Below are 26,243 nucleotides of genomic sequence, written 5' to 3'. Positions count from 1 at the left end.
TACGTGCATTGCCACCTTGCGACCGGGAGTCACATTGCAGTAGTCGCGTGATCAATTTCTACTTCCGCACCGCGTTGCTGAAACTCAGTCATGTCACACAGCTAGGATACAAACCAATAGAGCAGCTATGGTCCTTCCAAGAAGAGACGCAATATTACTCTTCCTGTGTGTTATTACAGTTCCAGTAAGTCTTAACCGATTGCTACTTTTTTATGATGTGCTATTTTCGCAATTCTTCGATGTTTGGTTGGATTTGCTTAACTTATTTTTATTAGCAGATTGATTTAACTATCCACATGTATACAAAGAAACTAATTTATAGTCTAGTAAATAGTAGTCATATTTGTGCACATATTATAATGAGTTGCTATCAAGCATTTTGTCTGAATATGCGAGTTGAAATGATCAGTCTGTTGACTGTAAAATGGCAAACTGCATTAATAACTGATGCATTAATTTAACACCGGTATCCTTGTCCAAAAGTATTATACTGGAGATTGTTTAATTGTAATCAAGTGAGGTGAAGTGAAAATAAAGCTCAACAAACCTGATGTGGTCTGTCATATTACTGTCTTGTGACCTACCATACTTTATGGCGGAGTTTAATAGACTTTTAAAGGCAGCCCTCTGTTCTCCTTTAAAACTGAACCTAACTTAGAAGGGCATAAATACTGAATGTAAAGAGTAGTTGAAGTTCTTATGAATTTGATTATTGCCTCTCAACTAATTTATAATATTGTGAAAAGTATACCTATATAGTATTCCCAGGTCCTTGGAACAGACATGGTTACTGTAAACCTGCGCTTTCTGTTCACCAGTTTGCCACAGCTGGTCCTAGTTTTACAGTGGACTACAAAAAAGACTGTTTCCTCAAAGATGGGGAACCCTTCCGTTACATTTCTGGCAGTATCCACTACAGCAGGGTCCCTAGGGTCTACTGGAAGGATCGACTGCTGAAGATGTACATGGCTGGACTCAATGCCATTCAAACGTAGGCAGATAATTCATTTTGCTTGAATGCTTAGCAGGCTAACTGTGCTGTTTAGGCATTTATATTTTTCATTGAGGAATGAAGGAGGTGAGCCCACACCCCCCCATCCGCCATGCGCTTCATTTTCTTCTGCCAGGTACATACCATGGAACTTCCATGAGCCCACTCCAGGCCTCTATGACTTCACGGGAGACCGGGACCTGCCGCACTTCCTGCAGTTGTGCCAGGACATCGGCCTGCTGGTCATCCTCCGGCCGGGCCCCTATATCTGCGCCGAGTGGGACATGGTGAGGGAGGGTGGGAAGCATGACAGACCCGGAGAGGGTAGGAGGGAAGATGTCTGTGACAGCAAGTGATTGGTAGTCGTGATTTAACAGAAAGGATTGATAAGTGTGTTTTGTTAAGATGTTATGAAATGTTTACATGAAGAACTTTTTTTTTTCCCCCCTTCCAAACTTTATTGCTTAATCAAGGGGGGATTGCCTTCCTGGCTGCTGAAAAAGAAAGACATTGTCCTTCGCTCGTCAGATCCAGGTAGTTACTGATTAAACCTGATGCAGCATTCAGATGTCTTTCATGATGAGGTTGCTTGAGGTTATTGTCCATGACTTCAGCACTTCAGAACTCTTTCCGGTTTAGGCTACATCACAGCTGTGGACAAATGGATGGGCAAGCTGTTGCCTATGATTAAGCCCTTCCTCTATCAGAATGGAGGACCCATCATTACAGTCCAGGTGAGTCAGCTGGATAAACCTTCATTTACAAATCAGTTGCACTGATAGTCATAAGAAATTCCAAAAAATTGGAATAATTTCCATCCCTACACCACTGTGCCTTGTTTTGGCAATATGTTACTCTGAAGGAGTTACCATCTCCCAGTCCAAGCATTGTTTTTATGCTATTCTGTTTTTTTTTCTTTCTTTTTCATCAGGCATGTTACTCACATGCCTATTTATGTCACAATCCCGTTGAATGTGTCTTGGCGACCCGGGTTCACAGGTGGAAAACGAATACGGGAGCTACTTCGCCTGTGACTACAACTACCTCCGGCACCTTGCAAAGCTATTTCGCTCTCACCTAGGGGAGCAGGTGGTTCTGTTCACTACGGATGGTGCAAGCGTAGGCTACCTGAAGTGCGGGGCATTGGAGGGCGCCTACGCAACTGTGGACTTTGGGCCTGGTGAGTAGGGGGGCCTTCCATAACCCCGCAGTCCCAAGTCAGAGTGTTAGGGATATTCTTTACATGCAGTCAGAAATGTTTGCCTCCATCTATACAATAAAGTTGGAGAAGGAAGGCCACCATATATTTATTACAGAGTTAGTGGTAATTCTTTCCAATGAGTGCTGTATGTTTTATGAGTGACTGATTTATTCCTGTCAACTCTGTCACTCAAACAGTGCAATAAAAAGTATTTCAAGAAAGTATTTAAAAAGGTATAAAATGGAAAATGTGAAGCAGGGAGTCGCAAACTAATCAAGGACAGCTGCCAAAAGAAATAATTTCTGTCTCACTATGATTTCATTGATTGTCTGTGGGCATAAATGAGTCAGATCTGGTTCACATTTTTGTGGAAATATCTGGCCTAGAGTCAAATTATTCAGATCTGATTGGCATCTTTGGTGATCTATCTTGCCCATAGTCAGAAATTAAGTTATTTACAGAATGGACTGTATGAGAATGCAACTAGTACTGTGTATGAATATAGCTATTTGTTTGCATTTGGTCTGCTGAACAGGTGGCAATGTTACTGCAGCTTTCGAAGCACAGAGATATGCAGAAGCACGTGGCCCTCTGGTGAGAGGTTCCATTAATTTGACTGTATGCAACCGAGGGGGGAGGGGAAAGAAAAATGTGGGCCAAATTAAAAATATATATGTTAGGCCAGATTAATCGCTTTGTGTTGTTTTCAGGTGAATTCCGAGTTCTACACAGGGTGGCTGGATCACTGGGGAGAGCCTCATTCTGTGATCCCCACAGCAGTTGTGGTCAAATCCCTCAATGAGATGCTGGAAATCGGAGCTAATGTAAACCTGTGAGTGAACATTTTTTATTAGACGAAAAAACATTATTAAAAGTGACACCATACAGCATCACTGGGGTTGAAACTGTTTATTAAAGTTATTTGTAAATTATCAGCAGAAACTGATAGTCAATTGTCTGTAATATAGGTGAATCCATTAATTTAAGACTGTTTGTTTTGTTTTCCTTTTCAAGATACATGTTTATTGGTGGAACCAATTTTGGTTATTGGAATGGTAGGTTTTGCAATGCATATTGACAGACAAATTACTGTCACAAAATAAACCATTGTGTACTAATTGAAATTTTGGGATTGTAGGTGCCAACTCACCCTATGCTCCTCAGCCCACTAGCTACGATTATGATGCCCTCCTCACTGAGGCTGGAGACCTCACAGAAAAATACTTTGCCGTTCGTGATGTCATTAAAATGGTACAGATTCAAGATGGCTTTTTCTTCTAACACATTTGTGTTTGAGAATTCACTTTCGTTCACATAGATGTAGAAAGGATAAAAAAAAATTCAGTACAGATAAAATGCTAACATCTTTCCTGAATCTTTTTGTGACTTTGTTGTTTTGAAATAGTACAAGAAGATTCCAGATGGAGTGGTGCCCCCGTCTACACCTAAATTTGCATATGGACCAGTAGAGATGAAAAAGGTGTGGGTTTTGTTTTTTTGTTTTTTTTGAGTGAAGAATCTAGTGTTAATATAGTAATATATCCTGGATGCCATTAAACCTGACTTTTAATCTTTACTTACTGCTGTACTTTTACATTTTTTTTCCCCAATTCTAACCATAATCACATTTATTGCATAAAAAGTATTATCTAGCCCTATGAACAGTGTTCATCTCTGGTTTTGTAGTTGCGGACAGTTTCTGAATCTCTGGACATTCTATCATTTTCTGGACCTGTCAAATCTCCTTACCCACTCACCTTTGTCGAGCTCAATCAGGTAATCTATTAAAACTGTTTGGTTTAAACCACCTGCTTGACAGAAGAGACCAGCCTCTGTTTTTTGTATTTATATTTTTTTGGGGGTGCGCATGTGCTTTTTAAAATTCTAAATAGTGTTTTTAAATTCTAAATTGCCAGTCGTAGGCCAGTGAATTGATACTGCATTGTAATATGTTTTGTGCTCCCTGTAGTTTGAGGATGAATATGACCAATAATGGCTCATAACAGCATGGGCTTTTGTGTTTTATTTTTTGAATAAGGATTGTTTTTACATTTTGTAATACATGAGCCATGGATAACTGGAGTTATTGATGGTGGGTGGGTGCTTTTTCTCTTCAGGCATTTGGCTTTATGCTTTATCAGACTACACTTCCTATAGACTGCTCAAAGCCTACTCCTCTGTCTTCCCCTTTTAATGGAGTGCATGACCGGGCCTATGTCACCATTGATGGGGTGAGCATGTTGTTTTTTAATGTTTGTTTGGGCCTTGTCTGTCATTTACTTCTTTTGAAGTAAATACAGTTATTGTTACTTTTTAAAATGCACCATTTACCATATTTAATAATAATTATCAATATAGTTATCTATAATAATATATATATATATATATATATATATATATATATATATATATATATATATATATATATATATATATATATATATATAAATATTTCCTTATGCACCCGTTTTTTTATTTTCCTCAGTTTGGACAGAGCACTCTCAAACCATTTCACTGCGAGTTATACCGTGTATGACTATGTACGTGACAAATAAACCGAACTTGAACTTTTAGAGGAGTATGGTGGAAAGTGTCCTTGTAATCCTTTTAAATTGGTGTCAACGATGACAATTAAGCGAAAGATTCTTACCAGTGTATCCCCGCACAACTGCTCGTTGGTTTCTATGAGACTGAGTTTCCTTGTTAGGTTGTTGCTGGCATCCTGGAGAGGGACAAAGCCATCAGCATCAACGTAACAGGCAAAGCTGGCAGCCATATCCACATCCTGGTGGAGAACATGGGAAGGGTGAACTATGGCAAAGGCATCAACGACTTCAAGGTTCGAATGGTTGAGAGTGATGGCACGCATCCTTACTGATGGTTTCGAAAATGTAAATGTTAGAAAAGTTAGAACATTTTAAATGGGGGGGAAAAAAGGATTGTTAAAATTGTTTTATTAAATGCCACCTCTGTCTCTTTGTTTCCCTGTCCTGTGTCCCCCCCCCCGTTGCTCCCCCTGTTGCTCCCCCTCTGCCTGAAGGGCCTGGTGTCCAACCTGACCCTTGGTGCAGACACGCTAACTAACTGGACAGTGTACAGTCTGAGCATAGACGAGGCAGTGAGAGACGGCCTGATCTGGGAGGCTGGCGTTCGTCGGGCGTCCTCTTCTGCTAACCCGTCTCCTCCACCTGCAGCCCTCTCCCAGCCCACGTTTTATGGCGGCACCTTCCAGATCCCAGACGGCATTCCCGATCTCCCTCAGGACACGTACCTCCAGTTCCCTAACTGGAGCAAGGTGGGATAGTTATCAGATTGGCTGTGTACATGCATACACAAGTTAGCAGGAAAGGACATTTCTGAACAGGCTGTCTGATTTCTTCAGAGTTGTGGTTCCTGAGGTTTGTATAAATTAGGCTCATGGACCTTATTAATACACTGCAGGGATAAATTCAGTTTTAGGCCTAGTCTGATCTTGCATACGATGGTTAGTCTTATTTTGCATATGATGGCTAAATCTGAATAATCCACTTATCAGGTGAATAAGTAAATTCATGGCAGTATTTTCTCCATCCGTGTTCCATGCTGCACCCCAACAGGGCCAGGTGTGGATCAATGGATTTAACCTTGGTCGGTACTGGCCATCCCGTGGGCCCCAGGTCACCATCTTTGTGCCGGCCCATGTGCTCAGCACCAGGGCTGTGAACAACGTCACCATCCTGGAGCTGGAGGCAGCCCCCTGTTCCCCCGGCCCCTGTGTGGTCAAGTTCACAGACACCCCCATTATAAATGCCACTGTCAAGGCCATCACACCGTGCATGAGGGAACCACTGAACACACAGCATCACAGCTGGCTACACTGATTTAGTCCCTGCAGTGGTTCTAATGTTTGGATCTCAGGGGAAGTGGATTCTACAATATTGCTACCATCTTCTGCTAATTGAGCCATCATTTAGAAGAAAGTGAATAAACTTATGCGTTTTACACCATTATGTAGTGGACTACGCATATTCAGCCATTGTGTTTGTACATCATCGGATATAAAACTGTTGAATGAAATTTGTATATATTTTAACAGGAAAGCAAAATAGTGCAATCTGAATGTTATTTCTGAATTGTGTTCTTAATGAATGTCCCCTTAGCAGTGGGATGAAAAGTCTGGAAGTCATGTATTATGATACCTCTTACAGACTGCATTTGTGATTTCACCAGTGAGGCTGTGGTTAACACAGGCTTATTATAATGGTTTTTAGATGACTGTGTCAAAATCTGTTATCGCTGTTCCAATTGCTGTATGCAGTTATTTCTTCTAATCATGGTGGAATTATTCACTGTTGTTTCTATACAATGTGCTTTTGAGTTAAATCAGGAATTTTGTGAAGGCTTGATTTTTGGAGGTACATCATGAATTTTGCCTGTTTTAACTTTTCTCCTGGAGCAATGTGCAATAAATTGTACTAGTTTTAGGAATTCAATCTCCATGTCCTAATCAATTTAAACAGTTTTGGGCATTTTATTTAAAGCAAATTACTACAGATTAAAATTGAAATAATTTAAAATTGAAAACAATTGAAACAATTTTCCACAGTTTATACTAAAACTAGTTGACTTTAACTCTGTGCGTATTCTGGACATGAACCCTTGTGTCGTTTTAATCTCTAAGCAACTTTTAATAAATCTTGATTTTCAATAAATCTAAGTAAAGGAATCTTTATTCCTTTCAAGATCCACCCTACTTCAGAACTGTTTCTGTTTACGTCATTACATATACAAGCCACACCCATCACAACCGGAAAAGGTCTGGTTACGGGCGGAAGCTGGCTGGTGTTGGGCTGGTGAGTTAAATTTAACCCGCATAAATGTCTAGATAACTGTACAACACATACAGCTATGTTTAAATGTGTAATGTGCGATAGGATAGCAGAATACGTGAATCAATCAGATACCAGACATAAAGGAAAACGAAGTATCTTCACTTGGATAGCTAATTAATGGCTCTCAAGCTAGCTGGTTAGACAGCTAAGCTATCTTGCTAACCATTTACGCCTCAGTCAACAGGCAATAGACAGGCAGTGGTATGTGTACGCCAGATTGCATTATTTAAGGACAAACCCGACGACTCCTTTAGAGACTCCCACAGATAAAAATGGCCACGTATAACCTATTACTAAACCCCAGGATTGTCTACCAGAATAACGTTTTTGGACCATGCGGCTTTTTGAATAACAAGTGAATTCCCTGCAGTGTTTTCCAGTGTTTGTAGTCTGTGACATATTGGTGTATTAAGAGTAGTTAGTTGTATTTAGTAACTCTGCTTGCTAGCTAGTTTTTCAGAGCAAATAAAAACAGCACTGCTTGTAACGAAGGTACATCTCTCGCTTTTGTCAGCGCCTGTTTGGAGGAAGCAAGATTAGGTTGAAGCGAGTCATTACACCGCGATTAGTTGCCTTGCTGATTGATCGGTTCATTGGGTTTTGTTTATGCCACAATGGTTTTATAATCTGAAATGTTTTTTTTTTCCTTTCAGTATTTCAGATGTGGAATCTGCCCTGGTAAATGAAAACACTAAATCTTACCAATGTCAGATTGTCCATGTCTTCAAAATGAAGCTGTGATATTTTCCTCACTGGAAAACACATCATAATGATTGAGTCTCCTCGTAAATTCTTAAGAAGCTCTCACTTGTTTAATGTACTACGATCAGTATAACCAATTAATGGCACAGTCTGCACTCAGAAATTTGATATTAACTCACAAAGACCTATAGATTGTAGGCTGTAGGAAAGTCTATTAGACACCCCCACCAATTCCCTTACTGTGTGCAGGACTTGCAGAACATTTCTTTTGCCATAGGAAAAATGGTGGATAACCGCTATGCCACCGCACTAGTGATCGGCTCCGTCCTGAGCCTGCTGGCTAGCGTGTACCTGTCTGTAGCAGTGGGTACTCAGCACTGGTACCAGTACCGGAGCCTGCCTGCCAGCAACGACGCCAGCAATGCCTCTGACCTGAAGTCGTTAAAGGAGACTTTCATTGATGATGTGACTGAGAAGTCGTACAGTGAAGCCCTCTTTCGCCTCAATGGCACCCTAGGCCTGTGGTGGCGCTGCATTCTGGTACCTGAAAATACCGTTTGGCCACAACAACCTGGTAAGGAGGAGAGTGGAAAAAGCAGCATAAGCTTTGCAACAAAGCCCTGTTTTCAGGTTGTTGGATATTAGATGTTCGATATAACCAGTTAGATATTTTCACTGCATGCATTTTTGTGTATAGTTGGTGATTTTGGCAGTAGGTCACCAGAGCTGTTTTGAACAGCCAAACAAGAAAGTGTTTGTTTCAAAGCTCTGCACATGCAACATGATATTCCACATCGTGTGCCCTGGCGTAAAATCATTTGTGTGAGCTTTAAGTCTTCATGTGCCTGTAGTGCAGTAAGATGTTTGTACACTTATAGACAAAATTGGTGTGGAATTGTAATGTAGCTAAAGTAGTAAAATATCTATCTCTTTCCTTCTCCCTGCTTTTATCTTCCCTCACTCTCTCGAGGTGTTAACATGGTGACGAAATGCAAGGCCTTCACTTTACCCCAGCAATTTGAAACCAAGTTCAAGCACCCTGGCAACTTCACTGGTGAACAGGATGTGCTCCGTACCTGTAAGTGTGGGCCTCCCATTTGAGAATCCTATTGGCTTCTTTTGTCAGAGTATTAGTTGTACGAACCTCTTATCTTAGGCTCTCAACACGCGCCACATACATAAGGCAGAATGAAAGTGTGTAGACCATAACGCCAGCCCCAAGGTCTGTAGCCCAGCTCTGTGCTGTAATATTTGCAGATGGTTCTATCAGGTTTGCTGAAGGAATGTTGTTTTTTTTTTTTTTTTTGTCCTCAGATCTATGGAGGTGTCAGTTCCTGTTCCCGCTGGTGTCCCTGGGGCTGGTGTTCCTGGGAGCACTGATTGGGGTGTGTGCCTGTCTCTGCCGCAGTATCACCCCCACGCTGTTTGTCGGACTACTTCACCTGCTGGCTGGTAAGAGGTCCTAGATGCACATACTTGCTATTTTGGTCTAAAAAAGATTAGCTAGATGTTTGTGGCATATAAAGCACTTTAATGGCAGGTGTTGGCAGCAAGATCGTATTTTTATGAATGAGGAATCAAAGGGCTTTGCGTTTGCAATGGTGATTTTAATGCAGTTTTGGTGAGCACTATGTTTAAACCATGGACTGATGTGTTCACTCACCACATAACAAGGCTCAATTGCAGTCCACCTGCTTTGCAGCTATAGTCTGCACACAACCATTTTCGACACACTGATGATTCAGAGTGACCTTATATGTCTCCCCTCCTTTCTGCAGGCATGTGCTCTCTGGCCACAGTATGCTGCTTCCTGGCCGGAATAGACCTGCTGCACAGAGCATCCGATTGGTCAGCGTTTCGGGACCACTCCATGGGCTGGTCCCTCTACCTGGCTCTGATCTCTGCCCCACTCCAGATGATGGCCGCCGCCCTGTTCATTTGGGCTGCTAGGAGCCACCGGAAGAACTACACGCGCATGACTGCCTACAGGGTTGCCTAAGCAACGGCAGAACTCTCACATGGCCAGCTCGTAAACCCGGTGGGACAATATTTTCGAGAAGCACCTCCATGTTTTTGTTCAGGTACCTGCTTGACCACTGACTGAAGAACTTTGCTTACATTAGAATTGAACTGCTCAAGGTGACGAACACTATTACCAGACTGGTACAACTGTTTTGTTCCCTATATATGTATGCACACTTTTGATCCCAAGTGCTTAGGTTATCAAAGAATCTTGCAGAGTCACAAGTTCTGCTCCTTCACTTCATTATGGCCTTGTTCACCACTCTGTTAAACCCCTATGCAGCCACACAAAGAGCTGGACGGAAACTCAAAAGAGAACTGTGCAGTGAGTTGTCTAACCGCATAGACTGGTTGCTACAGCAATTACCAAGAAATCGAAGAGGTCACAAACATGTAGAACCAGTTTCCTGGACATGCATTAAGCCTGTGTCAGTCTTGGGCTGAACTGAAATGCCATGAGTTACCATTGGAAATTCATTTTAGTCTAAGCTTTTGTTTATTCTGGGTCTGGGAAACTAATCTAAAATAGCCCAACTGACCTGCACCTATCTGACTACTAACAAATAGCCATTCACATAGATTTGTTAGTACAAGAAGTCATATATTTTTAAATTTTCTTTGACCGACTTTTTTCCTCTGCATATGTGACAATTGATTTAGCAGAACCTGTATTTGTATTTGCCTGCACTGAGCATGTCTCTTCCTTAAATTATGAATCGGGTAAAATTAATTATAGTGTTTTTATGACGTTTTGGACTGTGATGCCACCCCAAAACACATAGCTATTGGTTTATTAGAGGATTTGATACACATTCTCTTGTGGTATATTGAAAGTTTACAGAACTTAAAGAATCAAATAGGCATATTTTTAGAACATGTTTGGTTTGGGTCATTTGGAAAGCGTGTTCTGTGAAATATTGAATTCCCCAGCGGATTAAGCCTAGAAGCCATATTTCATATTTGTGAATACACAGCTAAACTGTAGCCTGTATCTTACTTTCCTAATGTCCTGTGTTTATATATGCTGGTAAAACTGTTAAATGTAACCAGGTTAGTTTTGTCTACATGAATACTATGTAAAATTTTTACCCATCATCTTCTGTGTAAATATGTATTAAAGCTTGCCATAAAAGGAGAAAAAATTGTAGCAACTTCTTGGCTTTACCTCATATAGCAGTAATACAGTAGTGTTGTAAGCACTAAAACCATTCAAACCTTTTACCATTTTCTTTTTTCCCTCTTGTGCTTTACATTGTGGTCCTCTTTGGTTTTATGGTCAAATTACTGTAAGGCTACTGTCGTTTCTGATGGTTCAAGTAACCACTTTAAAACCCTTTAGCATAGATGGTGTGTAAATATTTATAAGTCCATTTGGAATCTTTGTCTTGCATGGACCTCATTGTCTTTGGCCTTCTTCACAATGTTTGAATTTGATTGAATTTCTTAACTGTAGGTTTTTGTAAAAGATGAAAAAAATCTGTTAAATGGAAAATACCTGCATTGAAAACATAAGAGCAATATGTTAAATTTCAGTTTATAATATACCTCACACTAAATTATACTAGTACAGCCCAATGTGACATTTAGTAGTCAGAACAGGCTACTTTCCAAATCGTTTATCTCTTTGGGGGGGTATAAGGTTTTTTTTTTTTAAATATGCCTTCGTTTCAAGGGATCACAATAAACATCTTTTCAAGTAGAGTAATTATTTTGTACTCATTTAGCATTTATTTATTTAGTGATTTTTGAGCACACCTGAGAAGTAAAGTACAATTTTTTAAAAAAGTTGTGATCTGATGTATATTACATTGTTCAAACACTGATTAATTATACCACTGAGAATTTTCAAGGCACATTCATTTTAGGTTAGGATTAGTCTTACACAGTGTCTAGAATACCAGCCCATGGTATGACTGTATATTCAGAACACTTTTTTTTTTTTTTCCTGTGTGTGTGTGTGATTTGTTAAGCACCACTGAGGATAAAGGACAGAGTGTCCAACTCCAGTCCTGGACCAGGGCTGGGCATCTCTAATGAAGAGTTGAAGATATTGTCCACTTGGCCCTTAACCATGGACTTCACATGGTCTGAGGTTTCCTTTAAAGTGCCCTCTGATTTTCCATATTCCTTTCTCAGTCATTCTTCGCTTGTATGTTGGGAATCACCAGTGTCTTCTTGCGAGCCAGATGAAAGGCAATTCCTTTCTCGTAGTAAGCAGCCTCGTTTATGAAGAAGGGATGGAGTGGTTCTTCTTCATCGTACCCCACTGTCTCACCAGAGAATGTGAGGAATAAAGGGTCACCACGTTGGAGGAGACAGAAGTCCTGGTCCTGGAGGATTGATATGGACCACATTTTTATTTACTATGTTCCAAGATTATCTTCTTACCCATCTATCAATGTCATGAAAAGTACTAGAACAATTACAAGAATTATATCTTTATATTGACTTAATTGCTTGAAATGTTTAAACTCCTGTATGTGGCAAAAATAAGCAAGAGAGAATTTCATAATGAAAGGGGACTTAAATTAGAAGACTAGAATGACATCACCACAACCTGTATTATAATCAATTTCCAAAATTGATCTAGACTAGCCATCGTCAAAACTGACTGGAAGGCAATTAAAAACACATCTGTATTGCATTCAAAAAGGTTCCTCATGTTAAACATTCATAACATAATGTGAAGTACAAGGTCATGGAAACTTAGACACACTATAAATATACATAAATATATGTACATTTATAGTGTAAATGTGAAAACTGTGTCATATGAATACCATTCTGAAGTCCAGTAAAGGATGACCAATCCAAACTTATTTTGCTACTTAATTTCAGCATGAAATGGGTGGTCCTTGTGTTGTGAAAAGCTTATATAAGCTTTACTCAGCAGTCAGCTGAAGCCCCCTCCCACTCACGGTGTCACTACTTCTCACCATCTTTGTGTCTCAGCAGCCTAGGTTGTCTCAGTCAAATTTAAACTATAATTTGCATGTTTGAAATGGTTATTTTAAGGGTGCATAGCTGTGCTATCAAACAGCATCTTCAAATGTAATTTTTGTACGAGTGAATTAATATTCTTCAACCATTGTCTTAAAGTAACTGATTTTTACACTGAGCTAAATTTTGTTTTATAAATCACAATTATTTTTATTGTTAAGCACAAATCAGGGCATGACAGAGACACCAAGATTGCATCTTGTAGAATTACAAGTTAATTGTACATGTATCAACAGTCATTATATCAATCTGCGCTGTCATTAACTACAGGAAGATTTAAACATAGTCAGTGCTAATATATTTTGCAGAGAAATCTTTAAAATGTCATTTTCACCATCCAGCTAGCTTGTAGTTTTCTTTTCATCCTCACAGAAAATATAAAACCATTTTGTCAGCACCCGTGGCTGTATGTGGTACCTGAACTACAGAATTACTTTCACTGATATTCTCACTGGGAGCTCTGTCTAGGCACATTATTCTCCATTCTTATATTCAGCCATGCTTGAGTAGCATGGCAGGCTGCGCCCATGCCCAGACTGTTCTTGGATAGGGCTGATCAGCCAGCTTGGTTGGTATTTGAGCAGTGTTTTATCATATTTCTTTTGTTTTTAATTGAAAATGTGAATGCTTTTTGAATGTTTAATATAACACTCTAGTTTAATATCATACAAACATCTTTAATTTTTTAGAATAGGTTCCCTGGGTCTTTAAAAGCATTACTTTGAGACCTGCTGGCTAAGTTATGGTCTAACTATTGTACAGTAAATTCCATTGTTAATACCTGCAGTTGTGGGTGGATGACAGCTAAAGGATTCTGAGTCTCTGTGTCTCTGGGGTAATCGACACTCTTTTCAAACATGAACACATCCACCTCTGCTCCCTCAATTACTTTTCCTAAAAGAAAGAGAAAGAAGTACACGCTGACTTTGCAGACACATTTTAGACCTAATTTTGGAATAGATTTCATTCATTCATTCATCTTCTAAACCACTTAATCCAATTCAGGGTCATAGTAGGCCAGAGCCTATCCCAGCAGCACAGGGTGCAAGGCAGAAACCAGCACTGGACAGAACATACACATACACTGGTACAATGAGTGGGTATGTGCACCAATCAACCTTACATGCCCACCTTTGGAATGTGGGAGGAAACTAGAGTACCTGGAGTAATCAAACACAGACACAGGGAGAATAATAAGATCTATATAGGCAGCAGCCAGGCCAGGAAACACACTTGCAGTGTGATCAAAGTCATTGAAGCTGTAAGGTAACAGTGCTAACCACTGGCCCACTGTGGAACCCCATATTCTTCTTCTTTAATCTTAATTTCTAAATTTCTGTCTATAAAATTCATGATTTGACTTTAACCTATCTCCTGAGAACTGTATATTTAAAACAATGTAACATTTGAAGTCATTTTATCACTACAGCAATGAGTGGCAAGGTTAATACCCAAGCTTTGAATTGTAATTAAGTTGAAACCAGGAAAGGTTCTCGGATCAGAAGTACCTGAGTTGAAGTGTTGAATCCAGTCCAGAACCACATTGACCCCCTCTTTCATAACGTTAAAGATGTCTGCCCTGACAACACCGTGAGGCTGTGGCCCCACCTCTAAGGCTGAGAGACCAAAAGTATGGGTGAGTGAGCACAGCCGAATTGTTTATTATATACACGCAACATTTAAGCACTCACGCACTTACAAATGCCATGCTTGGCCACGGACTCCAAAGAATAAGCATCGCAGATTGGAATGTTAAGCAAAATCAGTCTCACAGGCACTTTGGTGATCTTTTCCTATCAGCCACAAAGAAAAACACATATGCATTAAGCAAATCTATGAATGAGCAAAAAAGTATGTAAAAATATCTACATCTAGAACAGAAAGCTGAAGATGTGAAAATGGGTCTTTCATGTTAAATATTACAAGTCCCATGTTTTGTGCTAAATATTACGCTCATACTACACTAGAGAAGCAATTAATGCAAGTGCTGTCTAAAAGCCATGTGCGTGGATCGGTTAGTCGTGCCTGGAGGTACTTGTAAATGTGCATGATGACCCAGTTGGTGTGCGAGTATGATATGACTGTGAGGCCCATGTTAGCAGTGGTGTTATGGAGGTCACAGATGATGTCTGTGGCATCTGCTGTGCCTTTGGGCCCCAACATAGAGTTCAGCTCCTGAGCTCTTTGAACTTCATAAGGAGTAGTGTCTGTTACAGGAGAACTGAAAAAGAGAAAGTGAATAATTTTCACCTGGTAAATTATACTGAATTATATTGAATTTTCCCCTGTTTTGGGGCAATGAACGTATCGTGTCTATGTAAACACCGAGAACTTGTGCTGGATTGTGTCAGTCCACTCCCAACCTGAGGATGGCGCTGGTGAAGCAGCGGTTCAGGTCCTTATTCACGTATCTCTTGCATTCTTTGACGGCCCGAGGGTTGGACAGCACTGTAGTAACAGGGACGGGCCACAGGGTGTCACCCTTCTCTCTCCTCTGCCTCTCCAACTCAGGCACCAGGTAAACCCCCGTCAGCTCGTTGCCATGGGTGCCACCGCATACGGCCATGCGGCGTATCACGGGTAAAGTGATTAGTCCCATCTAACAGGAAAAAGTGGTGTTATTTTAAACCAGCTCTAGGAATTATGACTGGAGCCTGTATATTTATGTATTAATTGAGGGGTGGGGGTAAATTGAAACTTTTCCTGTGTTTTTGTTTAATGCACATACTCTTCTAAGAGCTGGTTAGAGTACAGTTGCTTTTCTCTGTTTTACCTCTGCAGTGTTCTTTTTTCTTTGCGTTCATCAGACTGCTCTGCACATACAAGCATTCATACCATGGACTGGGTTCACTGCTATTCGTCCCTCTGACAAACGTCACTGTGTGCTGCTGTAACCCAAAAACCTCTTAAACTAAAGGTTACACTGGCCATTCCAGACCCACATCTCTAAGTTACTTATTTAAATCATAGTCTTATTTAAGTCTTATCTACATCATAGTTAGTTTTGTAACTGTACACCTTTCATGCTAATTTTCACACTAATAAATGATTCACAGTAGTTGCTGTAGAACAGGCTTAAAGATTATTCAGCTGGAGTTCTGAAACTCATTTATGTATTCAGGGGGGCAATGGCACTGGGGTGCTACAATTCCAGTGGGGCCCCTTCCATCAGGTCTTCCATCGGAATGGGTCATTCAACAGTATCCCATCACCAGTCAGCCTAAACATACACTGTTTTACACTCTCTGCTATCATTTATACCTCTCTTATTCATAGGGTGTCTCATACATTGGTAGACAAATCGACAAATAGTTCTTAAGGTGATCTTTCAAACATGATCTTTCAAAAGTGATCTTTCTAGACAGGAGAGACTTATTGGTTTGGCTGTTCTGTCTATTGAAAATGCCATATACATAAAGTAGACGCAAAATGGAGAGAGGTAAATAGGTAGGTGGGTAATAGGTAGGTAAATAGTTCTACCATTTAATGTTAGTGAGACAGGATCTTTATAGCTGCCAAACTTTCTGTCTTTGAGCTTCCAAAGTTACAACTATTCACAAATCTTTGAACTGCAAGGGACTTGTGGCCAAAGTGCATGCTTGCTGAAGACACACACACTGGCAAGTTATGGCCTGCTAATTTAGACTGCTGCAAACACACACTGCACCACTGTATACTTTTCCCACATATGCGCACATACACGCATACACACACTGCAGCGTCCTATGCTGCTTTGACGATATGGCTCTTTATTCATGCACACACACACACACACTAACCAGGTGGTAAAACGACACACAGTGGCAAGTAAGTAACTGGTTCGGTGTCTTACCTCCTTCCCTTTCCTCAACTGCAGTGCTCTTCCGTATTCAACCGCCACACTGGTTCAAATTTCACACAGCTGCAGAGACCTCCCCGCTGTAACAGTAGCCCTCTCCGGACTGTAGCGGCTGCTTTATGCTGACATTAGCTCATCAACACTGGTCTCAGGTCAATGTTCAGGAGAAGAGAAAAAAAAAAAAAACAGTGCAACAAACATTTGCTGAGTCATCCATATGGTGTGAGAGAGAAGGGGAGAAGGGAAAGAGGAAGAAAGAACTGTCAGAACAGGCGGAGCAAGAAAGGAGTGTAGTGAGTGAGGAGCGAAGCTGTAGATTGTTTACATTTTCAGCTACACTTTATTCCCAAACCTGCAGGGACTTGAACCTTCAGTTCGAAGAACAGCATGCATATGTAAAACAATAATCTTAATAAAATCTGTAACTAAGCAGCAAATAATTATTAGTTTTATTCTCTGTGCAGGCTTAGGAGGAGAATGTAACATTATTTTGAAATACTTTTATGATGTGCCCCATTCTTTGAGTAAATGTCACAAACTGAGCATTATATAAGAAATTGCAGTGTGGAAGTAATGCAAAAACCATAGTTACACATGAATGGAAATTAGATAACAGCAAACAATGCACTGGCTACTGCACATAGATCTGCAAAGCAAAGACTGCTATCTAACTGCTTTAGAAAGTGAATATTTTACACACATACACACACACACACAGACACACACACACACACACACACACACACACATGCATACAGATCTATAGACACATAAAAATGCATAATCACACAAACACACACACACATGCACGCACGCACACACACGTACGCCCACGCATGCACGCACACACACACACAAACACACACACACACACACACACACACACACACACACACACACACACACACACACACACACACACACACACACACAGTGGGGGTGGACAGTTTATGAATTCTTCAGTCATAATACTGTATACTGAACCAAGAAAAGCAAATACTTATGTTGCCCTCTGTTGGTTTTTCTTATATACTGCATGTCTGGCAGATTGCAGTATTCATAAATCCAGAAAATCCTAACTTTGCATGAAAGTATGCTAGGCATATAATCATACCAGTAAAACCACTTAATGAAATTCACTCTGCTAAAAAAATACATGCAAAAATGTATCAAATTGTAAATGATAGATTTAGTACATATGTATGAAAACAGTCAATCTAGACTACCATGTCAGGCAACTAGATCTTTCTGTTCTGACTTTCTCTGTTCCTAATGCCATCTAACAGCATTATGGTTATTGCTTAAGGCTTATGCTTATGGTAATGCTTAATTTACTTTATCTCCTAACAATTCACTTAAAACTGGAATGTTTAAATAAAAACAAAACCCTCTATGCTTTATTTACCTTTGCCTTTGCCTTTGGTATTGGTATTGGTTTTGGTTTTGGAATTGGTATTGCTGTTTGTATGTGGTGGCTTGCTTCTGCACTTTTTTAGTTCAGTATTTTTTACATTGTGTCAGCGTGCCACATGAGTATTACTCTGAAGGAAGCTACAGTCTCAGATGAATTTCCCCTAAAAAGAAACACATTAGTGTTACCATCCAATTTTCTAGTTATGCACTGTGACAAACATAAGATAAGATGGCATTCCTTTACATTCCCCTAACTATAACCGTCACAATCTATGGTCCATTCAAACTCTCGCATTGTACCTGTCAGAGGCAAAATGAGGTTGCCCACCTCTTCAGGAAAGCAAAATATGGCAGTTGTCTATTTCCCTGTCATTTTGTTCTTCCATCTTTCTGGGTAACAGCCTCTCCACTCGAACTGATGGCAGCCAATCATGCCAAGCAAAAGCAGCAATTTAGCTCACAGAGAGGGGCAAGGACACAAACTTCTGGGAAATAAAAAATTGACCACAAGGGGGGAAAATGGGACCATGATGAGGGTATGTGCTGTAACAGCTCGTCAAGAATCTGCTTTGAAGGCCATTGGTGCATCCAGCTGAGACTTAACGAGCAGAATGTAGAATGCAGAATCTGTGTTTTCAAAGAGTGTTCATTGTATAGGTGCGGTAACAAAGAAACTCTATGGAATGGTGATGTTGTAAAAGAAGCAAAAAAGCAAAGGTAACAAGGTGGTATTGGTGGTGCTGGCTTATCCTGGCTACACTTCAAACATTTAATTTATATTCAGGTTGAACCATTTTTAGAACTGAGTTTTTAAGCCATTTCAAGAATCAGGTAGAACTCATTCAACAGCAGTTATGTGGTTACAGAGGTTCTTTACCACCCTTTAAAAGAATCCTAAAAAAACCTAGTTATTTTCAAACGTGAATTATTTTTTTTTAATCCACATCCTTATCAACAATCTAAGAAGAACCTTTATTTAAGTGTATGATCTAAAACTTCTCTCCTCAAACATAAATATATTCACATGCACACACACATCCGTGCACACACACCTTGTGGATGCAATGGGAGGAAGTGGCTTGGAGATCAGACTCATTAAGGACAGCTATGCTGGCGTTTAATCCTGTTTAATTGCAGTGATGCCCTCAGGCAGAGGTAAGGGGAGCAACGAGACTCTCACGGTGCTCAGACGCCTGCGGAAGCATTAAGAGAATTAGAAAGTGGCAGAGCATGAAAGGCACATAGCCACCTGAACCCAGGCCGCTAAACAAGGCCTTCCACTGTGGTGTTCCTGCATTCAAAACACAGCTGAACATACAGACCCAGACAAACATATACATATATACATTATTGAATTATTTTTGATTGCTTGTTTATTGTTTTATTATGCTGATAAACAGGGAAGCTTAAGTATCATTCCTGAGAACATGGTGAAAATCATTTTTTAAAATATAGTCACTATTTTAATACATGCTACTGCAATCTGTAGATGTGAAATATATATTTTGCTGGTTGCTACATGTTTATAATATACAGAGAGCGAGAGAGAGAGAGAGAGAGAGAGAGAGAGAGAGAGAGAGAGAGAGAGAGAGAGAGAGAGAGAGAGAGAGAGAGAGACTGACTTTCTTGGTAGCTCTGATCCTGGTTGCCAGCCCAATACGCCTTGAATAAGCATTTCTGCGGATCCGTGTGACGGAACGCAAGCGCCTACCTCTCCGAGCATCTGGCACACACAAATACATGGGAATGTCTCCTTATCCGTGATTATTTAGCTCAGGAGAAACTACAAGTGTTCGTCTCTGCCTACGGTACTGATTAGCGCATTTAACTTTGGAGAGAAATAAGATGGAACGACATGCTCGCGAAACGATAATTAAATAAAAAATAATAACTGTTAACCAGCAAAAATAAGCACAGGGAAGGACAATAGCATGGCTGTACCGCAAATCGGTTCAAACATCACGCGCAACTTTACGAATCAGTTTGTGCAGCCGCCGTGGCGCGTTGCGTTATGGTCTGTTGCCTACAGCTCCGTACTAGCGGTGGCGGTTTTCGGAAACCTCATCGTCATCTGGATCATTCTGGCCCATAAACGGATGCGAACCGTGACGAACTACTTCTTGCTGAACTTGGCTTTTTCTGATGCCTCCATGGCTGCCTTCAATACGCTGATCAACTTTATTTATGCCACACACGGCGAATGGTACTTTGGAGAAGCATACTGCAAGTTTCACAACTTTTTCCCCGTCACAGCCGTATTCGCCAGCATTTATTCCATGACCGCTATTGCAGTTGACAGGTAAGGTACTTAGGCTGCTTGTGATATAAATTCAAGATGTTGACTTCGCTATGATTAAAGATGACTTACCATTTAGTCCAACGTTGTCTTGTTCGGATTAAACGATAAAAACCTTTTAAACACTGACCGATACTCTCTTTTTCTTCAACGTTTATGCATACAGTATAAAGGATGGTCAGGCTCTTCTGAATATCTTTAAAAACTCCGTATTCTGAGTCATCCTATGACTTAGGGTATTACCTGAAATAACAACAGTAACTACCTGCAGAAACGTCAGCTGATAGGCTGTCAGGAGGTTTTAATTTGTCTGCTTAGTTGACACATTGTCTCTCTCTTTGTCTCTCTCAACAACAATAATAGTAGTAGTAGTAATAATAATAATAATAATAATAATAATAATAATAATAATGCTTTTCAAATAAACTTTGAAGGTAATGAATAGCAAATGTCATATCCCACTGCTTGACATCCAATAGTTGGATCTTTCTAACAGAACCTTATAAAATGTGGAATCAGAATAGCTCATTATAAATGGGACATTCTTCTGTATTACCTGTGTACATCATCCTCCCCTACTTCTCTTTTGAAAGCAATGTGAAGTGGTATCATCACAATACACAGATCTAAACTATTGCTGTCTCGCACAGATACATGGCAATCATTCATCCCCTGAAGCCGAGACTGTCTGCCACAGCCACTAAGGTGGTGATCATGTGCATCTGGGTTTTGGCGGTGGTCCTCGCCTTACCCCTCTGCTTCTACTCCATCACCCGAAGCCTGCCCTATAGGACCATCTGCTACGTCGCATGGCCACGACCCACAGAGGACTCATTTATGTGAGAGACTGACTACATGTTCCTTCCACGTTCCACGCACCATGTTAACTACACATGTTTAAACCTGAAGCAGCTTTAATTTACAGTGACTAAGATGAACAAGGACATTGAGAACCTTTCATTATGTATCCTCTTTTAGAAATTTTTGAAGTATCACCTCCCACTATCTATATGCTACGGAGAATCAGAATATAAAAGCTTTGTGTAACTCTAACAAGCTATAGAGCCCCTGGTGATAGATCTTGAGGCATTGATCTCTTCCCCTTAGTAACTTTCCTGTCCTCCAGCTATTCTGGATCCTTTCCTTCTGACCTTCCTTCTAACCTTCACCATGCTACATGGAGAGTTTATTTCAATGATTTTACCATGCTAATTTCTGGATTTTCTGACATGTTCTTCCTTGCCCCACAGTCCCTATGTTAGTTTCCCCTTTTACGATACTGATCGTGTTCATGACTGCACAGGTATCACATCATAGTGATGGTACTAGTCTACATGCTGCCCCTAGTAGTGATGGGCATCACCTACACCATAGTGGGCATGACGCTGTGGGGAGGGGAGATTCCTGGAGACTCATCAGACAACTATCAAGGGCAGCTACAAGCCAAGAGGAAGGTATGAGCTTCTACTTCCCTCACTCCTTTCTAATGTGGATACTTGTTACCTGGGGGTAATGCTAGGTAAATGGGTATATAAAAGTGATTTGTCCCAAAACCATCTTGGCTAAATGTCTCAGTGATTATTTGTTAGACGATTTATTTTTCCGACCTCACTCAGCTATCCTTCTTATCCCCTTGACTGGAATGGGATAAGTTAATGATCATAAACCAGAGACTAAATCTGTGAATGAGACTGTGAAAATCTATAAACCATGTGAGCAAAACACTGCCATTTTGAGATCAAAGGTACCAAGGACCATAGGAATCTCAGATATTATTGTCTGTTTTTCATTCAGATTAAGGTCACAGCTCTGAGTATATGTAATATGCCAGCTATGAACTGAAAAGCATGCATTTGCACGCACACACACACACACAAGCACACACACACACACACGCGCGTGTGCTTGCACACAGAGAGAGAGAGAGAGAGAGAGAGAAAGAGAATGAAAGAGAGCGAGAGAGAGAGAAGCTTCAATACTTAAATATCAATATTTATTTAAGGATACAAGAGTTCATTTTGCCTTCCCTGACATTGCCTTTCATAACCCAGTGCTATTATTTTGGAGTCAGAGATTATGATGGGATTGTGGAGTTTTAGGCAGTTTGTTAACTCATCTTTTTAAAACCCATGCCTTCTGACTTGGTCCCATAGAATATTCTGGTTGGTTGGGCAGAGCTGTAGTGTAATCAGCAATGTGGTGTCACTGAATGTTTCGCACACAATGATTTGTTGAACAATGTGACATCATCTAAAACCCTTCATGATACAGCAGCATACACATACACATACATACCCATACATTGTTTCAGATGTCTAACAAATGAATTTGTAGATGTTCAAAAGTTTTGAAACCTATCGTTAGGAATACAGGAGCACTCAAGTGCTTCACCTGTGCATATCTCTGTGTGAAATGGCTCAAATCTGGAAATAAACATCTAGTGCACTGATCACTTTTTATATAAATGTGAACACAACACATCAAAATCTATTTTGCATTATCTGGTCAAACTATTTTGACATACATGATTTAGCTGCAGGATCTGATAATTTGGCTTATCTATATCAGTTGTGTTAGATGAAATTGACCAAATAGTGCCATGGTTGTCCAGGATTAAAAATTTTGGAACTCTGGAATGGACTCATTTCAGGCAAACATTTCACAGTATATCACATAAGTACTCATACTGTGAGCTATTTGCTGTTTCGTCTTCTCCACATAACACTATTCAACACACTCACCTTAAACAGCTGAGATGAAAGTGATTTCATTAAAGATAATATTTGATTAGGCTAACGTGAGGAAAAGGTCTTAGAAAGTCAATCGTGGCCAAACTCCACTAAAAGCAAAATTATCACCATTTAGAATGAGAGGTAAAAATCTTGTAATAAACTTCCATGATCATCTGGATCAGGTGTGTTTCTATGGATTGGTCAAGGCAGATCAAAGGCTGACCTGCAAAGATCTGTCATAGCATACACCTCTGCCAGGATATAATTCCTTCCTGTTGTGCCTATATCCTGCTGGCAGCACATTTCTGCCCCTTGGTTTCCACTGATCTAGAACTCATCCAGCCTACGCTCCCACCTTGGAGACGATCATCAGAACTGATCGTAGATCAGCATGACAAGGCACAGCTTCCCTTGCCACCTCCATTCCTTCCCACCTGCTGCAACAGTTGCGTCATTGCTAACCTTTCCGGGGCTTTGTGTAGCTGTCACTCTGGAACCTAAAGTGAGCCTCGTGTGACCCTATGCTCTTTCTCAGTGGCAGTGGGCTTTCTTGGCCACAAGGTCCCACCTCACCTCATTAAAAGGCATAACATGAATAAACGTTGCCCTCCGATTTCAGCAGACCTGGCACTGTTGTCCATGTTATCCACAGCTCTTTCTTATTATGAAAGAGATAATGAGGCCAATTGTGGAGATGCAGAATTGGCATTTAAGAGGCTGTAGAGGAAACCATTGGGGTGGATCAATTTGCACATCCACAATCTATTGAAAAATGTGTCTAATAGATGGTATTGATATAGTTTTTAGAGGACACAAAGGTAACTTTGAAACAAGACTAAGAATTAAAAATGAAAGAACAGGCAAGAAAAGGTCCTGAACAAACAGTATTCACCCGTTGCAATATTAGAAAACTTCTTGTAAGAAAAATTACCTGATTTTAGAGGTGGTCAAGATCTATAAATGGTATCAAAAAATACATGGTGAAAAAAGACATGGTCAACGCATCTGTAACTGTCAAATATTTCCCGTTTCCCATAAATCTACCATTTAATAAATGTAAACATGATTCTGATATCAGCTTGCTGGCCAGGAGCCTATAATCATGCTCTAGTGCCACTTCAAGAGGATTTGATTGCCATGTCAGCTTTCATCCTTTCTGTGGAAATTATTCAGTTAGTGCAATTCAACTGTGGCAGTTTCTGTTTTTGCCTTTGTTTTTATCAGAAAATCTGTGCTTGCTGATTGGACTTTAGATTGAATCAACAGAAGAGGATGTCTGATGACCAATCAGAAAATGTCTCTGCTGGGTGCCAGTCATTTTTCTGTAAAATGCTTTTTATGTCACTGAAGAACAGCAGTAAATCATTATGGGTAGAGACAATTATTTAAAAAAACCTTTGATTAGTCTGGTACGTCTAAACATAAAAATGAAAAAACTGAAGTTCAAAGCAGAGAAAAGTAGTACTTCTCATGCTTAAACATAATATTCAATGCTGAATTTTAACTGTACTGAGCACAATGGGCATAGTGTTAAGCCTGCCTTAACCTGTCAAGGAATCTGGCCCTTAAGATTTTGAGCTTTGAGTTTTCTATGCTGTGTGCACGATATTTGAGCCTATATAGAACAATTCTCTCTCCTTAGGTGGTAAAGATGATGATCGTGGTAGTGGTGACCTTTGCCCTCTGCTGGTTGCCATATCACGTGTACTTCATTGTGACTGGCCTGAACAAGCAGTTAAACAAGCTGAAATCCATCCAGCAGGTCTATTTATCAGTGCTTTGGCTGGCCATGAGCTCCACTATGTACAATCCCATCATCTACTGCTGTCTCAATGGCAGGTAAGGGGCAGCCAGAGCCACTTTCACACTTCTTCACACACACGCATGAGCAGTCCACGCTAACCGCTGTGGCATGTACAGGTTCCGAGCAGGCTTCAAGAGGGCCTTCCTCTGGTGCCCATTTGTCCACATGTCGAGCTATGATGAGTTGGCACTGCACACAGCCCGCCACCATCCGCGCAATCAGAGCAGCATGTGCACGCTGTCCCGTGTTGACACCAGCATCCATGGCGCTGACCACAGCCGCAGGACCCACAAGAGCACCAAGTCCCAGCACCAAAGCAAGGTTAGCAGTACCAAGGAGAGCACGCTGGGGGCCAGAAACAGTCTCTGCAGGGAGACAACCTTCGCATCTGAGCTGCTTAACTGAGGACGCGAGGTCGATCAATGGACTCCTTTTGGACAGGCAGTTATTGTGTAGGTGAAGCTCCCTAAATAAGTTTGACAGAAGGCAGACAGTCTCTTAGACAGGTTTTAGGCACTCTCTTAGACCCCATGCAGTAGATATTTTAGTATTTTTTCTGCACAATCCCAGCATGGTGGGCCAGGTCATTGTAGTTTGTGTATGTTTTACAGATCACACCAGTGATCTCAACACCACAAACTGCATGCTCAGTTTTGTGCTTAATGTTATTGAATGTACTAAGGTGAACTGAATTTTTCATTTTTCTGTCTTGTCAGTCATTTGACAGAATACAAATGCATTTAATATACAGCATATACATTACACTATACATTAAATACATTCTGTGATGCATTTGTAAGTGTCTACAAATACTATATTGTTATATTGTATATTGTTTTATAATTATAGACTAGTCTTTTATTACCATGCAAATCTGAAATATATTGGTTTATATACTTACATGCCTATATATAATTACATTCTTATGTTTTTACTGTTTATCTTGGTCAGTTTCATTTAAGTGATAAATAAAAGTTTTCTAAGCATTATGTGTTGAGGATCATTGTCAAATGTCACACAAGCTACACTTTTGCTAGATGATATATACTTCAAGATAAGCTACAGAATACTGTCCCAACATTTGCCAGTGAAGAACAGATTCGACAATACCAGTTGCTACATGCAGGAAACAAATTGTTCAAACTTGAGGTTTACATTGTTTTACTATTCTGATTCTGCCAAAACACCTGTCTTGATTATAAGCTTGAAAACTGTTATAGCTGTCAACAATTTTCTGCACTGGTCAGGTGTATGTAGTCTTCACCGTGGCGTATCAGTCAAAACATGGGATGCTTGGTTAACCAGTACGCCAGGTAGGCCAATTTAGGCCATGTGCACACAACACAAAGGTCTGTTGCGCTAAAGCTGTTGTA

The 26,243-nt window shown here is 40.3% G+C and overlaps 4 protein-coding genes across 6 annotated transcripts; 3 read left to right on the top strand and 1 right to left on the bottom strand.

Annotated features, from left to right (window-relative positions):
* Nucleotides 1-13: 13 nt before the first annotated feature.
* Nucleotides 14-6,056, top strand: glb1 (galactosidase, beta 1). Its single transcript, XM_027020437.3, has 16 exons — nucleotides 14-184; nucleotides 819-991; nucleotides 1,128-1,278; nucleotides 1,465-1,525; nucleotides 1,631-1,725; nucleotides 1,991-2,171; nucleotides 2,728-2,786; nucleotides 2,903-3,024; nucleotides 3,207-3,247; nucleotides 3,331-3,443; nucleotides 3,598-3,672; nucleotides 3,879-3,968; nucleotides 4,310-4,423; nucleotides 4,900-5,031; nucleotides 5,233-5,487; nucleotides 5,789-6,056. The coding sequence occupies exons 1-16, from the start codon at nucleotides 128-130 to the stop codon at nucleotides 6,050-6,052; spliced, it is 1,983 nt and encodes a 660-aa protein (XP_026876238.2). The 5' UTR covers nucleotides 14-127; the 3' UTR covers nucleotides 6,053-6,056.
* Nucleotides 6,057-6,926: 870 nt separating this feature from the next.
* cldnd1b (claudin domain containing 1b) lies at nucleotides 6,927-11,488 on the top strand. 3 transcript variants are annotated; one of them, XM_027020458.3, is made up of 6 exons: nucleotides 6,927-7,024; nucleotides 7,717-7,741; nucleotides 8,043-8,339; nucleotides 8,736-8,843; nucleotides 9,080-9,217; nucleotides 9,544-11,488. In XM_027020458.3, the coding sequence occupies exons 3-6, from the start codon at nucleotides 8,048-8,050 to the stop codon at nucleotides 9,762-9,764; spliced, it is 759 nt and encodes a 252-aa protein (XP_026876259.2). In that variant the 5' UTR covers nucleotides 6,927-7,024; nucleotides 7,717-7,741; nucleotides 8,043-8,047; the 3' UTR covers nucleotides 9,765-11,488. The 3 variants fall into 3 exon arrangements, with proteins under 3 accessions (XP_026876259.2, XP_026876261.2, XP_026876260.2); XM_027020460.3 differs by lacking the exon at nucleotides 7,717-7,741 and having other exon boundaries at nucleotides 6,985-7,024; XM_027020459.3 differs by lacking the exon at nucleotides 6,927-7,024 and having other exon boundaries at nucleotides 8,015-8,339.
* A 4-nt stretch (nucleotides 11,489-11,492) lies between these two features.
* Nucleotides 11,493-16,887, bottom strand: acy3.1 (aspartoacylase (aminocyclase) 3, tandem duplicate 1). Its single transcript, XM_027020457.3, has 7 exons — nucleotides 16,620-16,887; nucleotides 15,151-15,386; nucleotides 14,813-15,008; nucleotides 14,487-14,580; nucleotides 14,296-14,403; nucleotides 13,569-13,681; nucleotides 11,493-12,117 (listed from the first exon to the last, which is right to left on the bottom strand). The coding sequence occupies exons 2-7, from the start codon at nucleotides 15,384-15,386 to the stop codon at nucleotides 11,920-11,922; spliced, it is 945 nt and encodes a 314-aa protein (XP_026876258.1). The 5' UTR covers nucleotides 16,620-16,887; the 3' UTR covers nucleotides 11,493-11,919.
* Nucleotides 16,888-19,737: 2,850 nt separating this feature from the next.
* On the top strand, nucleotides 19,738-25,780 carry tacr3l (tachykinin receptor 3-like). The gene is made up of 5 exons (XM_027020464.3): nucleotides 19,738-20,337; nucleotides 20,985-21,173; nucleotides 21,638-21,788; nucleotides 24,709-24,905; nucleotides 24,987-25,780. The coding sequence occupies exons 1-5, from the start codon at nucleotides 19,970-19,972 to the stop codon at nucleotides 25,273-25,275; spliced, it is 1,194 nt and encodes a 397-aa protein (XP_026876265.2). The 5' UTR covers nucleotides 19,738-19,969; the 3' UTR covers nucleotides 25,276-25,780.
* The last annotated feature ends 463 nt before the right edge of the window (nucleotides 25,781-26,243 follow it).

Source organism: Electrophorus electricus, chromosome 5, assembly GCF_041902795.1.
Source record: "Electrophorus electricus isolate QZ-2024a chromosome 5, ASM4190279v1, whole genome shotgun sequence".
In the NCBI taxonomy this organism is placed as follows: domain Eukaryota; kingdom Metazoa; phylum Chordata; class Actinopteri; order Gymnotiformes; family Gymnotidae; genus Electrophorus; species Electrophorus electricus.
Note: the sequence above shows the minus strand (reverse complement) of the source record. Positions and strands in the feature narration are given on the sequence as shown.